The 16,013-nt window shown below is 39.1% G+C and overlaps 1 protein-coding gene across 1 annotated transcript in view; it reads left to right on the top strand.

The window, feature by feature from the left end:
* The window catches only part of LOC138260985 (myosin-4-like), a 34,033-nt gene extending 18,764 nt beyond the window's left edge, over window positions 1–15,269 (top strand). The window contains exons 24-40 of the mRNA XM_069209553.1: window positions 118–263; window positions 706–796; window positions 900–1,289; window positions 1,376–1,502; window positions 2,532–2,650; window positions 5,563–5,759; window positions 5,847–6,030; window positions 6,120–6,285; window positions 6,600–6,724; window positions 6,844–7,152; window positions 8,588–8,791; window positions 8,887–9,012; window positions 11,255–11,425; window positions 11,946–12,050; window positions 12,271–12,366; window positions 14,316–14,450; window positions 15,120–15,269. Coding sequence (XP_069065654.1) covers window positions 118–263; window positions 706–796; window positions 900–1,289; window positions 1,376–1,502; window positions 2,532–2,650; window positions 5,563–5,759; window positions 5,847–6,030; window positions 6,120–6,285; window positions 6,600–6,724; window positions 6,844–7,152; window positions 8,588–8,791; window positions 8,887–9,012; window positions 11,255–11,425; window positions 11,946–12,050; window positions 12,271–12,366; window positions 14,316–14,450; window positions 15,120–15,140 — 2,712 coding nt within the window. The 3' untranslated portion in view covers window positions 15,141–15,269. The remainder of the gene's footprint in view (window positions 1–117; window positions 264–705; window positions 797–899; window positions 1,290–1,375; window positions 1,503–2,531; window positions 2,651–5,562; window positions 5,760–5,846; window positions 6,031–6,119; window positions 6,286–6,599; window positions 6,725–6,843; window positions 7,153–8,587; window positions 8,792–8,886; window positions 9,013–11,254; window positions 11,426–11,945; window positions 12,051–12,270; window positions 12,367–14,315; window positions 14,451–15,119) is intronic.
* The last annotated feature ends 744 nt before the right edge of the window (window positions 15,270–16,013 follow it).

Below are 16,013 nucleotides of genomic sequence, written 5' to 3'. Positions count from 1 at the left end.
CTTTTGTCAAGTAAAGCTATATGCCATCATTCTCTCAAAAATGACCATAGAAATAGTCATGAAAAACTCAACCCTGTTCATCATCATAACAGTTAAGATATGAATTTAAATACTCAGCTTGAAGGGTCTTTGGAACAAGAGAAAAAACTTCGCATGGATCTTGAGAGAGCCAAGAGGAAGCTTGAAGGTGACCTGAAGCTGTCCCAGGAAACTGTGATGGACCTTGAAAATGATAAACAGCAAAGCGATGAAAAACTGAAGAAGTAAGTACATGCAAGGAGGAGCTGATATAAAGCTATGTTGTTCCAATGTTTCAAATCAAATATAGGAAATTTGCAAGACTGGGAGCTAGAACGTAGAAGAGCTACATATTGTTGACAGTTTTTCAATAACGTTTGATGTAAATTCCTTTACTAGGAAACTTTTTATTCAAATACAGACATTGCTGTCAGAGGATGGCAACATTGTAAAGATTGATATTGGCAACAATTTCTGTGTTTCCTTTTTTCTGTCTTCAAACTTTTCTTGCATAAAATTATTTTTGATGGAATTTGCTGTTTGTACAGGAAATCAGGGTAATTTAATTTGTGTTATTCTTATTAAAGTTTTAATATGGCTAAACTAGCAGTTCTGAAGTCAGTCAATATAAAATGCAGTCTAGTACACATTTAAATATATTAACGCACATTTTTTTGTGAAAACCAGAAAAGACTTTGAATTAAGCCAAGTGCAGAGCAAGATTGAAGATGAACAATCTCTGGCAGCCCAGCTACAGAAAAAAATCAAAGAACTTCAGGTACTGACTTTAATAGATAAATTGTCAGCTTAGTTAGCATTGACAAAGTCGGAAATGTTATCATTAGAATGTCATTCATAGAATGTGATATTTCAATTCTTAGGCACGCATTGAAGAACTGGAGGAGGAAATTGAAGCTGAGCGAGCAGCTCGAGCAAAAGTTGAGAAACAAAGGGCTGATCTCTCCAGGGAACTTGAAGAAATCAGTGAAAGGCTAGAAGAAGCTGGTGGAGCCACTTCTGCCCAGATTGAAATGAACAAGAAACGCGAATCAGAGTTCCAGAAAATGAGGCGAGACCTGGAAGAATCAACCCTTCAGCATGAAGCTACTGCTGCTGCCCTTCGCAAAAAGCATGCGGACAGTGTTGCAGAACTTGGGGAGCAGATCGACAATCTGCAGCGGGTCAAACAAAAGCTGGAGAAAGAAAAGAGTGAATACAAAATGGAAATAGATGACCTCGCCAGCAACATGGAGAATGTATCCAAATCCAAGGTAAGCCAATGGCAAGTAATCTTTTCATCATTAAATATTGTTCTCTAAAGGCTTCCAGTTCTAATTCAATTCCTCTTATTCCACAGGCAAACCTTGAGAAGGTGAGCCGTTTACTTGAGGATCAACTCAGTGAGATTAAGGCCAAAAGTGATGAGCATCAACGTCTTATTAATGACCTCACTACACAGAAGGCACGCTTCCAGACAGAAAACGGTAGGAATTTCAGTTATAACCTCTGTAGGCGATACCAGTTTGTTCAAGTACAGCACACAAGTTCACATTTGCACCTAGATTTTTCTTACTAAGGACAATTCAGAACTGGTCAGAGGCACTATATTTAAGGTAAAAACCCTTGCTGTAACTACAATGGACACTAAAGGCTAGCCACTGCACTACAGTCAAGCAGAGCATTGTCTGACTAGAATTCAACAAGAGATACTTGCCCCACCTTTGTAACAAGTTCCATATATAAACCTAAATGTGCCACTCTACTATCAATCACCATCAGTCTCACCAGGACATGGCCACAAGTACATTTACACTTCATAGGTGCAATTTTGGAATTAAGACTGAAAACAATCTCAAATCCTGCAATGCCCCAATAGGTTATTAATGTTCTATGCATTAGACATGCTAGGTTGACACCCCCAAGTACCTCACTATACCAGGAGAGTTGATTTAGTCCACTGAATGCACAATGTAAATATCTCAACTTATTCATCAGCAGACATGTAGCATATACATAGTACAGCTTTACACATTAGTATTTCATAAATATTATTGAGTATGGCACCAGAAACTCATGGCCTAACTACAGTCCTACAAGAATAACGTGTCCGACATACCTACAAAAAAAGCATCATACTGGAGTTACTAATACTAAAATGACAGTCAACAAAGCAATACTGTTTTAAACATGTTTTTGTGTCAGACAATATTTTTGCTTTTAGCAGTTCGACCTACAAAATATTATTGTTAAATTTCAAGAATGAGTGGGGAGTGAAATTCAGCTATAGGTAGCAGTACTAAAACTAACTGGGCAAAAGTTTAATTTCTGTCACACAATAGGGCTCATATCTAACGGTCTCTTAGAAACATTAAACTCAGAATTCCAGAGGCCATTTCATTACTAAGGAAATACATTTATTTAGGTTTCACACTATAAAGGGATTGCACACAGCTCAGCCAAATATTCAAATGTGTTGTAACCTTACTTATATGGTTATCTATTTTTATTAAAAGGTGAACTCTCCCGCCAAGTGGAAGAAAAAGAATCTTTGATCTCTCAGTTGACAAGAGGGAAGCAAGCCTTTACTCAGCAGACAGAAGAACTGAAGAGGCAGCTGGAAGAAGAGACAAAGGTATCTTACTTTCGGACTATATTACTAACTGCGTTCCATGCAAGCATTACTGCTTATAGTTGAAGTCTTATAGATTACCAAAACATCCACTTGGGCATCATTGGACATAAGAGACAAAAACAGCACAGCACATCCTTATGACCCCCTTCCTCTGACAGGGTGCTTCTGTAGGAACCAAAACACAGAAACCTGCAGACGCTCTCAGATTCATCTTAAAACCTACACCATTTGCAATATTCCAGAAGTGTAAAAGTAAAGAATTGGGGGCTGATTTAGATTTAGGCAGAGAGGTTACTCCGTCACAACGGCGACGGAAATCCCGTCCGCCAAAATGTAAATCTTTCCTATGGGATTTACATTTCAGCAGACGGGATATCCGTCACGTTTGTGACAGGGTAACCCGTCTGCGAAAATCCAAATCAGACCCTTGATCTTGAACTGCTGTCTATAGGTCTGAGATAATACACACTTACAAGATGGTAATCTTTACATAAAAACGGTCCATCACTCGCCTTTCATCCTCCAACCTGAGTTCCAGGTTAGAGTTGGTTCATCATTTTCCAAGCTCCCAGGATGACAGATGTGCTTTTCAAAATGGTTGACACTATCTACAGGACACAAATGTAATTGTTCATTTTAACATTAGCAATTACTGAAGAATATTTCATGTTGGAACAAAGAGATCCCTTAACCGCATATGTGCAAGAAGAAAGACAGACCAATTTGAACACTAAGGATGGGCAACTGCTACTTGTGGGGCAGGTTTTCACATTTGGGTGTCTGTGGTTTTGTCAGTAAGACAGCAGTGTTACCCAGGAAGTCTTAGAGGATGCCATTACACAATCACATGTGTACAAACGAACTAATGTTTAAGTCCAGGAGGGTCACAACAGGGCTAAGAGTGGCATAAAGGCTCATTCAGAGTACAGTATAAGTAAACTTTCTCATATCCTGGTACATGGAGACAGGAAAGATACCATTGGTACACAAACAAGGATTCCCTAGGAATTGTCTCGAAACAATTAAAACACTTATGGATCACTATTTGATGTTTTGCACAATCACAAGTGTGGGAGACCCGCAGTAGATCTGCACATCTCCTTTACTGAAAAACGTGTAGTTTCCCTGCCTCATTAAGAGGTTTGAGACGCACCAGGTTTACACCAGCAGAGCCTCAGCAGTTCAGTTAGCATGAACCCCTGACCTGGCAGCACATCTAACACTCTTATTTAGGATAGTGCAACCATCTTTGGAATTCCCTGTCTATGACAGCCATGCATAACAGGGCAGTTAAGTCAAACAATGACCTCAATGCACGGGGTGATGAACGTTTTTAAGAAAAATCTTTAAAGATTCCCAATTTGTTTTTAGCAGTGTTAAGTGGCTTCACTGGAGCTGCAACTCTAGTGCCGCTCTGGAGGGGGTCTTTAAAATGGGTGAGCGATCCTCTTTCAGAGTGAAAACTACAGCTTGTGCTGTATTGGTGGGACAAATGCCCCTGACAACTATTTAAAAATGGTGTATAGGGGACCTAACTTTGCTTAGTGTCTAGCTTAGCCAGACTCCCTATTACAAAATAAAGGCTAGCCCTTGTATTGATGATTAAATGAAGAATCTCAATATCACATCATTTCTAAATAGAACCAGCATAATACACCCACTAAGATAAAATATAATATGGAACACGGTGCTTCACCAGTCTGTTTTCAGGATAGATCTACGGGCCAATGTACTGAAAAGTTGTGTTTGCAACCCTGGCATTTGAATAATCACTGTGTTTGCAACTGGAAAAATGGTGATATACAATGTACTAAAGCCATTTTGCAGATCAGCCTTTCAAACTCGTAAAACAGAATTTGTAACCCATTGCGAATCGTAATTAGGAGTCAGAGGAAAGTGCGTCCCCTTTTTAATTGAGTCACGATTAAATGTATGAATGTTTTTACTACAATCTCAGGCAAAAAACATTGACACGTTACCGACTCCTCAAAGGAGATGATAAATGATTCACTGATGGGAACTGTGTGGGATGGCCTGGGGGAGCAGACAGTGGTCCAGGAGACTACTGTAGTCTCCACTTGAGATTCTCCCAAGCAAGGAACCATTTTTTTTTACAAGCAGCACCCATTTCTATAAGAGATATGAGCTGCTTTGAAAGAAAATATTTCAGGCTATCATCTCTGAATAAATAGCAGACTGCAGAAAGCCACAAACGGCGCCCTGCCATTTATTAGGCAGCTCACTTTGCGACCCTCTGCAAATTGAACATTTGTGATGACACCTATTCGTACATTTATTGCATGGCAAAGTGCAGCCCTGTTTGGAAACCAGTAGGTGTACTGTCCCTCATGCCTGTTTTTCGCATTGCCATAGTACATTGGCCTATTGGTTACTTCATTGAACTGACAATTATTCAAATATGTATCCAAACCAAAAGCTGGACTACTACCTTCATGGAAAATGTCAAAAATCATTCTAGATGACTGGCGTATACGTTTATGTCAAAATGCTATTTTGTAACACAGGTGGTGCTGTGACATATCAAAGTATTAAGATGATCCTGGGACAGTGAACACCTTCATTTCTAAGGAGACAATAAATCAAATAATTAAAAAAATAGGAAACAATGAGAACACACAAAAATCACTGCATTTTGAAAACTCATTGTAGGTAATTACGGCAAATACTTATTTTCATTGTTTCACTGCTAAGCGGTATTCAAGGGCTTGTAACAGGACACAAGTGAGATGCATGGAGTAAGTTGAGTTGTAAGCAAGAAGACAAGCAGGCGAGAACCATCCTCAAACATTTCCCCTTTTTGAAAACAGGTTAATAAGGAAGAATCTTTCACAGTGTTGACTCTTAGCAGGGGTGTGAGTGAATGTGAATTTACCGTTTTAATCTGATCACAGGCCAAGAATGCCCTGGCACATGCCTTACAATCTGCTCGACATGACTGTGATTTGCTCCGTGAACAATATGAGGAGGAACAGGAAGCCAAGGCTGAGCTCCAGCGCGCTCTGTCCAAAGCCAATGGGGAAGTTGCCCAGTGGAGGACCAAGTATGAAACCGATGCCATTCAGCGCACAGAGGAACTGGAAGAAGCCAAGTATGTTCAATTTAGCAAGAAGGTACATGAACGTGAATGGCGGTTTTTTATGATCCACAACATTCTTATTTTCTTACAACATTGCAGGAAAAAGCTTGCTCAGAGACTACAGGATGCCGAGGAACAGGTTGAAGCTGTGAATTCCAAGTGTGCATCCCTGGAAAAGACCAAGCAGAGACTTCAGTCTGAAGTGGAGGACCTCATGGTCGATGTGGAGAGAGCCAACGGTGCTGCTGCGGCTCTCGACAAGAAACAGAGGAACTTTGATAAGGTAACATCTGACACCAAACTTCACAGCAAGTCTGAAGTGTCCCTTGCAATTGTGATTTGTGGTATACAATTTAAAACTTCTTTTACCAGGTCCTAGCAGACTGGAAACAGAAGTATGAAGAAGGTCAGGCTGAATTAGAGGCAGCGCTAAAGGATGCCCGATCCTTGAGCACTGAGGTGTTTAAAATGAAGAACGCCTATGAAGAGTCTCTGGATCACCTTGAAACCCTGAAACGTGAAAACAAGAACCTGCAACGTAAGATTCTCCCTTGCATTTAATGGTAGCCAAAATTACAATAATTCTGTCAATTATAAAGATAAGACAATGCAAAGAAGTTGTACTGAAAATAAGGAGCTAATAATCAGGCCCATGATGTAAATAAAAGTTTCTATGTCTTCTGGGCATGAAGACAGACACCATTAACCTTTCCAACTAATAAATACATGATTATATTGTACATACGGTGCTGGTCGGTTATAGGTTGCATAAAAATAATTCTCGCTAATAAAGTGTAATGCACACATTAAAGCATTACTACTTTACGTCTGTTTACTCTGTTTCTATTGTAGAGGAGATCTCGGATCTTACTGAACAAATTGGGGAAAATGGAAAATGCATCCATGAATTGGAAAAATCCAAAAAACAAGTTGAACAAGAAAAGAGTGAATTCCAAGCCGCCCTAGAAGAAGCTGAAGTGAGTGAAGACTATTATTTTGGCAATAACCAATTAACTCGAATGACCTATTGATTAGTATAAATATAAAGATTAAAATGCTCTTTACCTCACTAATGTTTATTTTTGTGTTCTAAAAGGGATCACTGGAACATGAAGAGGCCAAGATCCTGCGAATCCAACTTGAGCTGAACCAGATCAAGGGAGAGGTAGACAGGAAGGTGGCAGAGAAAGATGAGGAAATTGAGCAGCTGAAGAGGAACAACCAGAGAGCTGTAGATTCTCTACAGGGTACATTAGACTCTGAGATCAGAAGCAGGAATGATGCTCTGAGGCTGAAAAAGAAAATGGAAGGAGATTTGAATGAAATCGAGATTCAGCTCAGTCATGCCAATCGCCAAGCAGCTGAATCACAGAAGCAGCTCAGGAATGTACAGGGTCAACTCAAGGTATTGTTATTTAAATTAGCCCATGCTATATTTCTGCTTTCTATCTTTAGCGTTTAATTTTTTTTACTATACTCGTTTTTAGCAAAATACTTATATTACTAACCAGGCTTTCAACTGTAGAATGGTCTCCAATAGTAATCACATTATATTTTATTAAAGGGTGGACTCGATATGTAAAGTATTTTTGTGAGTAGGTGTGGTTTACTCCTCACACATGTTGCTTAGTCCCTAATTTCTGCCACACGCACTGTTACAAATGGTAGTGTAAGCCGGACTACATGTTTATACTAACATTTTACTCATGCTGTTATTTAAATCTACTATTGCATGTGAGCTTTGTGCTTATGTTTGCTGAAGTCATACATGAACTGCACATCCAGCATAAGAAAATACATACCAAAAACGAGAGAGGGATAAGTACAGCCTGAGATTGTGCCTCACTCAAGAACATGCATTGCATCATTTACAAGTATACACACAGGATCATATAATCCCCAGACAATATTAATAAGATATTGCTACTCGCTGAGAAGTTATTTTACTATATAGAGAAGCAAGACATGTGGGCGAATTAAATTCAAGTCCAAGATCTCTTGCGATGTCCTTTGTAGGTGTTGCAAGGTTTTTTATATTTCTTATAACAGACAGTGAACGTCAGACACTTCGTACATTCACATTCAACATTTATTGCTATCTTTAATGCAAGGCATATTTTCCAGTAGGTAGATAGAACGAACATTGAAATAAAGTCTGTAGAAATTATATTAACTGCTACATAGCTCCCAATTTGTGACAAACAAATGTTTATAGAACTTGATGGTTTCACGGAAGTCACTTAGAAAGAACGTTAGTTTCCCGATGTAACATTTACAGGCACCAGTTGATAGATTTATGCTCTTCAGTCCTGACCTTCAACAATGCACCTTAATCAACAAAGGACCATAAATATTTTGGTATCTGCTAATGGGTGTGAACTTAGAGAAAGGTTTCTGACAATGAGGAGTATTAAAAAGAAGAGTTTTATTGGAAGTTGAAATTATTCTGGGTGGTAGTCTAGTACAAGGTATAGTGATGTTAGATCTTAACTGTTATAAATCAATTTGAAAAAGATACGTTGTTTATTTTACTACAGGTGGTCAGTGATGTCACAACTGGAGTGAGTGGAAACCTGTGTACATTTTTATGTAGACTGTTCTGTAGGTTGTGAGATCTTTTTGTGCTCTAGAGGTGAATCCACAATTTCCTACATTATTGCAGCTACATGTAGATGTCGTTCAGTGCGAAATCCTTTATATTGCCGCACACTTGTTTATTGACAAAGCCAATATATTCATTGCTAGATATGAGTTGCATATACTTCAATTATTAATTGTCATGTCAATCTTTCTCTCAAGAATAAGTTTAATTTATTTGAAGTGTATTTATTTTCTGGAAGGATGCACAACTTCATCTTGATGATGCTGTTAGAGGACAAGAGGACCTGAAGGAACAGGTGGCTGTCATTGAACGCAGAAACAACCTGCAGCAGGCAGAAATTGAAGAGATGAGGGCTGCCCTGGATCAGACAGAACGATCTCGCAAAGTTGCTGAACAAGAACTTCTTGATGCAAGCGAACGATTACAGCTCCTTCATTCTCAAGTACAGCATATCTTTTACATTACACAACATGCCAACATAAGGTGTTGCTTGTAATATAGGATAAACAGTGAATTAATTGCTAAATTTATTTTTAGAACACAAGTCTCATCAACACCAAGAAAAAGCTTGAGAGTGAAAGCTCTCAGCTCCAGGGTGAAGTAGAGGAAGCCATCCAGGAAGCCAGGAATGCCGAGGAAAAAGCCAAGAAGGCCATCACTGATGTAGGTTTCTTCTTAAATTATGTTTTATTTGTGTTTTAAAACACCCCAAAAACAATAGGGCTCTGATTACAAGTGCACATGATAAATAACAATATCACAGGGCATGTTATCTATTGAATGTGATAAATACCACTTGTTACGAGTTTGTGGGAATAATGTGGATTCTGGTATTTAATGCACCATAATCTGCTTGATACAATAAATATCATATGGTTTTCCGCCATTAAATTTGGGCAGGTTTGACCTACTGAACGTAAATGAAGGTTAGGGTATTTAATGCAGTCAATAATAATTGGGTACATTAAATACCTATCAACTCGTAATTCTAACCCCTGTGTAATATGGGCTTACCCACAAGTCGGACTACATCGATCACCTCTTAGAAATGAATCCTCACCAGATATGACACAGCAGTAATCATGCCAACTGTCCACTAAGGGGCTCCAAAACACCCATGACTCCACTATAGCTACAACCTGGTAACAGCACCATCAGCACCACCCTGACCCACATCACCAATACCTTCATCATGTCCACCACTTTTTCAAATGAATGGAAACTTCATCTATGCCATCCTCAAAAAGCCCACAACCCATCCAAATTAACTGAGCAACTGGGTCGTTCCCTGGAGGACAAAGCCACTTGAAAATACTCGTCCAATCTGGCAAATAACTAGATGTGGTAGATTTCCTGCATTTCTTTGGAGGATGGGAACATTTGCCTCAATGGTGGATGGAATGTTGGCCTTCTGAGTTACATATCAAGCCATATGTCTGTATTCTGGATGACCACCTTTCTTAACCTTAGGATCATTATATGAGGCCACACTTTTTAACAGAGTGGTGGTTTGTAAATTATTTCCATCAAGAGTCTGAAGTTATAAATCAGTTGATAGTTCACATTTTCTGGTCACCAATTATTTTTTTCTGCTAACACAGCAGCGAATGTCACTTGTAGTTGAAATATTTTTATTATGGGGGACGTAAATTATTGGTTGAAGCAAATCTCACTTCCAAAAGTTCAGAATTCTTGAGTGGCACAGGGAATTGTAATTGTGATAAACTCCCACATCCACTAAATAAGAGGGACACAGCATATACTCACATCTTAGAGCCTTCCCTTGTGTTAATTTCAGGAAAGTACTTCCTTTCCACTCCCTTGTCAAAACTGGGATACTAATTCTGTCTTCCAGTTTCGCATGTCACTGATATTCTACTAAAGATTACTAACTTCACCCAATCCAGAAAGAATGATGAGCCAGTCCCCATAAACTGTCAGTCTGTAAATTCCACAAAAGCCTTTATATTAGTTGATGTTTCAGCTGGCTAATGCCAATTAAAAGGCCTGTCACGAGAAAATACTGGATGTTGGTCTATGCTACATCAATTTGAACCAACGTTCAGATGCAATTTCATGCTTCAAAATATGTTAACCAAAGTGTAAAAACCAATTTCAACAAAGGTGTACTTATGGTCTAATAAATATACTGGAGATTTTTTGTTTCCTGCCTAATGTAGGAGTAATGACTTGTCTGTCGAGTCACCCTACTTGTTTTGCTTCAGTGTTCAAAACTCCACAGCAATTCTGAAGTAGAGGATTTCCCTCATTCGTCTGATATCCAGAATCTCAGAGACTGTCTCTTATCATTTCCCTTTTTCAGGCATTAACATCTATCAAAAGTTATTTTTATGAATCTGTTATCAGTTGAGAGCACCAGGAAAAGGAACTTATAGGATGAACACTAATGCTGAAAAATACCTTTTCTCCATCCAACTTTCTAACTTCAGGCCCATTTCCCAGCTCCCATTTCTGGATACATCTTTTTAGCCTGCTGCTAAGCTCTATGCAGGGTCCTGTAATATACTGGACCCATTAAAGAAGTGTTTTGATCTGGGAAGGAATATGAAAGTAACTGTGGCATAAGTAGCAGATGAACTGCTCAAGTAAGCAAATAATTATGGCAATGTGTAGTTGGTCAGACTGGTGCAGCTAATTGCCTCCACTAACACAACTGAGAAAATCTATACAACGATTTTTTGGAGTGAAAGAGTACACTTAAAATTAATTGAGGAAAGTTCTCAAGACATGTTTTCATCTTCAGTAATTTGATAAATACATAATCCTGTTGCAATTGTTTGGGTGTTACCACACTAAAAAGTGTTTTCACCAAAAAACTATTAAAGTGCTTGAAAGAGAAATGTGTCCTCTTCAATACTAAGTCCAAACTTATGCTTCTATGAAGGCTGCTTTGATGGCGGAGGAGCTTAAGAAGGAGCAGGACACAAGTGCCCATCTTGAGCGCATGAAGAAAAACCTGGAGCAGACTGTGAAGGACCTGCAGCATCGCCTGGATGAAGCTGAGCAGCTCGCAATGAAGGGTGGGAAGAAGCAGCTCCAGAAACTGGAGAGCAGAGTGAGTTACACAGCAAAGATTAAAAACTGTGGCCCTCATTACAAGTGTGGCGATCTAACGACCACCACACTAGCGATGGCGGTCGGACCACCGCAGACAGGGCGGTCGGACCACCCTATTATGACCGTGGCAGAAGTGCGCTGCCCATGCACTTGGCATGGGCAATGCAGGGGCCCCCATGGACAGCCCTGTTGTGCATTTCACTGCCCGAATTACAAGCAATGAAATGCGCAACGGGTGCTATTGCACCCAAAGCACCGCAATATTGCTGTCGGCACTCTTACAAGCCGGCTTCAATGTTGTGGTGAATTTTCCGCTGGGCCACCAGGCAGAAACGCTGTTTTCACCCGATGGCAGAGCAGAAAACTCCTAATTGGGCGGCAAACATACCCCCACCACTGGCGGTATGATGGCACCCGCAGATTTGGCGGTCTTTCAAAAAGACCACCAAAGTCGTAAGGAGGGCCTGAATGTGGAGATCAGTGACAGACGACTATAATCTTATCAAATCCCTTATCAGGTCCATGAACTCGAGAATGAGCTGGAAGCTGAACAGAAACGTGGGGCAGAAGCTATTAAAGGTGTCCGCAAGTATGAAAGGAGAGTGAAAGAACTAACATACCAGGTATGTATAATTAATCACAATGAAGTTAAACCTTATTCATAAATAAACAAAACTCCAAACAATGTATTTCTATTTATTCATAACAGAATAACATATTTTAGGATTATTTTATTAAGAAAACTGAAATAGCTTATAAATTTGCAAGGCTTCCCATTTTACCAATTCAGCTGTTGATAAGAATGAATCCTATTAATTAATCCAACACTTTTTGTAATTATAGTCTGAGGAAGATAAGAAGAATGTCCTGAGACTGCAAGACCTGGCAGACAAACTGCAGTTAAAGGTTAAAGCCTACAAAAGACAGGCCGAGGAAACTGTAAGTCTTGCAGTATTTCTATCTTACCCTTTTATACAGATATTTTCCAATCATACATTTCAGTATTATTGCTGATAAAATCAAAACAAGCTGCATTAGACAAGTGCGCCATAACCGAAAATGTGCTTACCTTTTATTATTCTATACATCAATTGTTATGCTAACAATCTAATGCACCTGACAAGTCATGAACGGGAGAAAAGAGTGCCAATGCTTTTCCATGACAGCCTGCTAGCATTGCAGGATTTATCTTTCCTTCCCTTCTACTCCCTGAATATTGGTACAGTCTCTTTAATGACATGATAAACCAGAAGTTGGAAGGGCTTCTAACAGACACACTGGGGAACTATTCAATGCTTTGTTGCTAGCTGACGAGAATGCCCAGGTTTTAGATATAATTGTGGCAGAGGTCTGACTAAGACGTAAGTTCATTACAGCAGGTAAATCTTTATGTTTCCCTCACTGAAACCGGTGCTCATGCCACCTGTCTAAGCTGTCTGAGTCCCAGATTGTCATCTAGGATGCATGGTTATCGATTGACAAATGAATCAAATTATGCTGAGGCACACAGAATTTAACAGCAGAAGATAAAGGGATTGGTAAGTGAAGTGCAAACATATAACCTCCCTTAAAAGCCCTCATTATGAGTAGACAGATAATTACTGATGTGCAGTAGCTCCTTTTACCACATATATTGGAATTATGAGCTTTGCATTTTTCTATCATACCCGGAATGTAACCAGTATGATAAAATATGCACGCTTTGTTAAATTGTGGCAGGCTAAACCTGCCAGAGTTTAAAGGGAGAACGCTCTCTAGTAAATCTATAACTTACAGATTTTGGTGGGATAAGCAACACAATCCACAAGTGAAGCCCTGTTTCAAGGGGGAACTGGTAATAGGTGCTACTTATTGCACCCGATGTGGCCTGTAGTCTTGCTAATTAGCAGGTATGATTATAATCACATCTAACACGGACGGGACACTTGTAATAAGGGCCTCATGGCAGACAGAGTAGTGTCCCTCAGGGTGGAGGAGGACATTACCTCCTCCATCCTGATATTACTTCCAACGCTTTCTTTTGAAGTAGTAAAATTACACCAAACTTTTTTTGTTTTCAAACACAAACTCCTAAATTAGTAGTTTCTTTTTGAAAATCAAAACATGAATGACCGCACTCCCTGGCAGTTTTCTCCCAGAGAGAGGTGGTTACTATATATTTTTTCGGTCCCATCCCTGCCAAGTTTTTTCCTGGAGTGACAGACAGTTAAAAAAACACTCCCCCATCCACTCTAAATAAGGCAGGCAGTGTAACGTCTTTCCTCCACTGGTCCCTACTCCTTTGGGCTTTCAGAGGAAGTATTCAATAGACAGAGTTAATGGGGGATCAGTCAATAGAATACTTAAGGTCTGCCTGTTTCTAAATGAGGTGGGTGGACCAAGTGTTTGCAGGGTAGATTACGCCATCGCATTTGAGATGGAGTACCTTTCCTGCAAAACTCTAAATCAATCCCTTAGCATCTGCAACAGTATGTTTATTCACAATTTTGGTTTCCAATTTAAGTCCAAGAAGGTTGATTTAAAGGTCTATTCAGATGATTTAACAACATTCTATTAGGTACAAAGGCTGCGCACTGACCTGGTTTACGTTTTTGTAATGAACAATGCCAAACATGACTCACATATATTTATATTGTGGAGGAAAGTTGTAAGGATATACAGCTGATAGAGTGATGGAACCATAGCAGATATACAAAAGTTCTCCCTTCAACAAACCAGAGACAGAAGTATGACAGATCAGATACGTGCCAAAGTCCATCATTTCCATTTTAAATACATTTTAAAATGTGGATGTTGTGTGCCTCCATTAAATGTTTAACTTTGTAACTTGTATAAAATAGTCCAGAGTAAGTGCAAGTACATTGGTATTGTTGATTTTTTGCAATTAGGAGGAACAAGCTAACGCTCATCTGAGCAGATTCAGAAAGGTGCAGCATGAGCTTGAAGAAGCCGAGGAAAGGGCCGACATTGCAGAATCCCAAGTCAATAAACTTAGGACCAAGAGTCGTGATGCTGGGAGCAAGGTAATATATATGAAGCACAAGGCATTTTGTTCTCAACTCAAATCTTTCTTCATTTCATGAGTTATTCTATCCGTTTCACCTAAAATTACATTTTGACAAGATTATACATGATCAAACCCTAACTGCAAAGCTCCAGAATTAGCAGCACTTTTTTCTTTCATCAAATGTTACACTGAAAGCCTCCAGTAATAAGGGGGGGGGGTACACAAAAGGATTATACAAGGAGTAGTAAAATCTTGATAATTCCAGGAAGGTATAAGAAAGAGTTATACCATTAACAATCAAAGCCCACTAGAGCATAAAACGTAAACCCTAATTAACATATAGGTAGCGATGTCCTCAAAGTGTCAGAGTTTGTTGCAGTCATGTGAGAGTGTTAGTGCATTAGCCACTGAGAAAACGATAATATCTATCTTTGATCATTTCTGATAAAAACATTGAATCATAAAAAAATCATCAAACATAATAGAGTGGGTACTATTCAGTAAAGTGAAGATAAATCTGGACAACATTGTTGGAAGCTTCTCAATTTATTCTTTTTTGAGGTGTTTGACTAGTTTCTCAGTATCAGTAGGCTTAGTATAGCAATCACATATCCTGCAGGTGGCAAACGTTTCTATGTGACTGTCACATAACTCTTTTAATGCATTTGATTTATTTCCCCCCTAGAAAACAGAAAGCGAAGAGTGATCATGTTTCCCTCAACAAGTGAACAAACAGAAATCTGCAAAATGTAAATTTCTTGTTCTTTGAACATTTCTATGTATGTTGTGTTTTTTATGTCTATCTTTGTCACAATAAAATATTTACCAAGCTGTCTGGCTGATGTACCTCTACATCATAATTTTCCACTTTATCATATCATGAGTACTTCAATCAGAGTTTTTTGATGATTCAACAGTAATTTAATTTGGTCAACAAACACCTCTGACGTTCCTGAATACACACACAAAGAGTCTACAGTATACACATCCAAAGAATATACATTAAAATTTAAGAGAGTGAATGTGAGAGAGAGAGAGAGAGAGAGAGAGAGAGATCGAGAGTGTGTGTGTGTGAGTCAGTGATATTTTGTTTTGGAACACTGAATGTCATGGATTAACCGGTGAATAAAGCAGGCCATTATAAACCGGATTATGTTAGTCCTCAGTAGCTACTGGGGCAAAAGGGCAAATTGCACGTGTCATCCTGGCTCAACCGCTAGATCACTACCTCATAGAAGCCAGTGTTTGATTGCTGCAGATATATGCAGTTTACTACATTCCCAAAAGCAAATTGTTTATGTACCTCTGCATCAACCACACATATAAGGTATTTTTTTCTCTAAACCTACATGTATAATAATGTTGTTCACCTAGTTACAATGATTCGGCTGGTGACAGACAAGGTGGATGCTAGAATGAACCCAGTATCTTAACTTACCAATGTACTTGAACAGGCTCAAAGAACAGATGGGATGTTTGAGGATGTAGACTGGATCACAGCCTTGAATGAGGTTGAAGGACTACCACCTAATTTTAACAATCATCCAATTATGCAACTGAGAAGCTTGAACGAAAAACA

The sequence above is a fragment of the Pleurodeles waltl genome, chromosome 10 (genome assembly GCF_031143425.1).
Source record: "Pleurodeles waltl isolate 20211129_DDA chromosome 10, aPleWal1.hap1.20221129, whole genome shotgun sequence".
Lineage (NCBI taxonomy): Eukaryota > Metazoa > Chordata > Amphibia > Caudata > Salamandridae > Pleurodeles > Pleurodeles waltl.
Note: the sequence above shows the minus strand (reverse complement) of the source record. Positions and strands in the feature narration are given on the sequence as shown.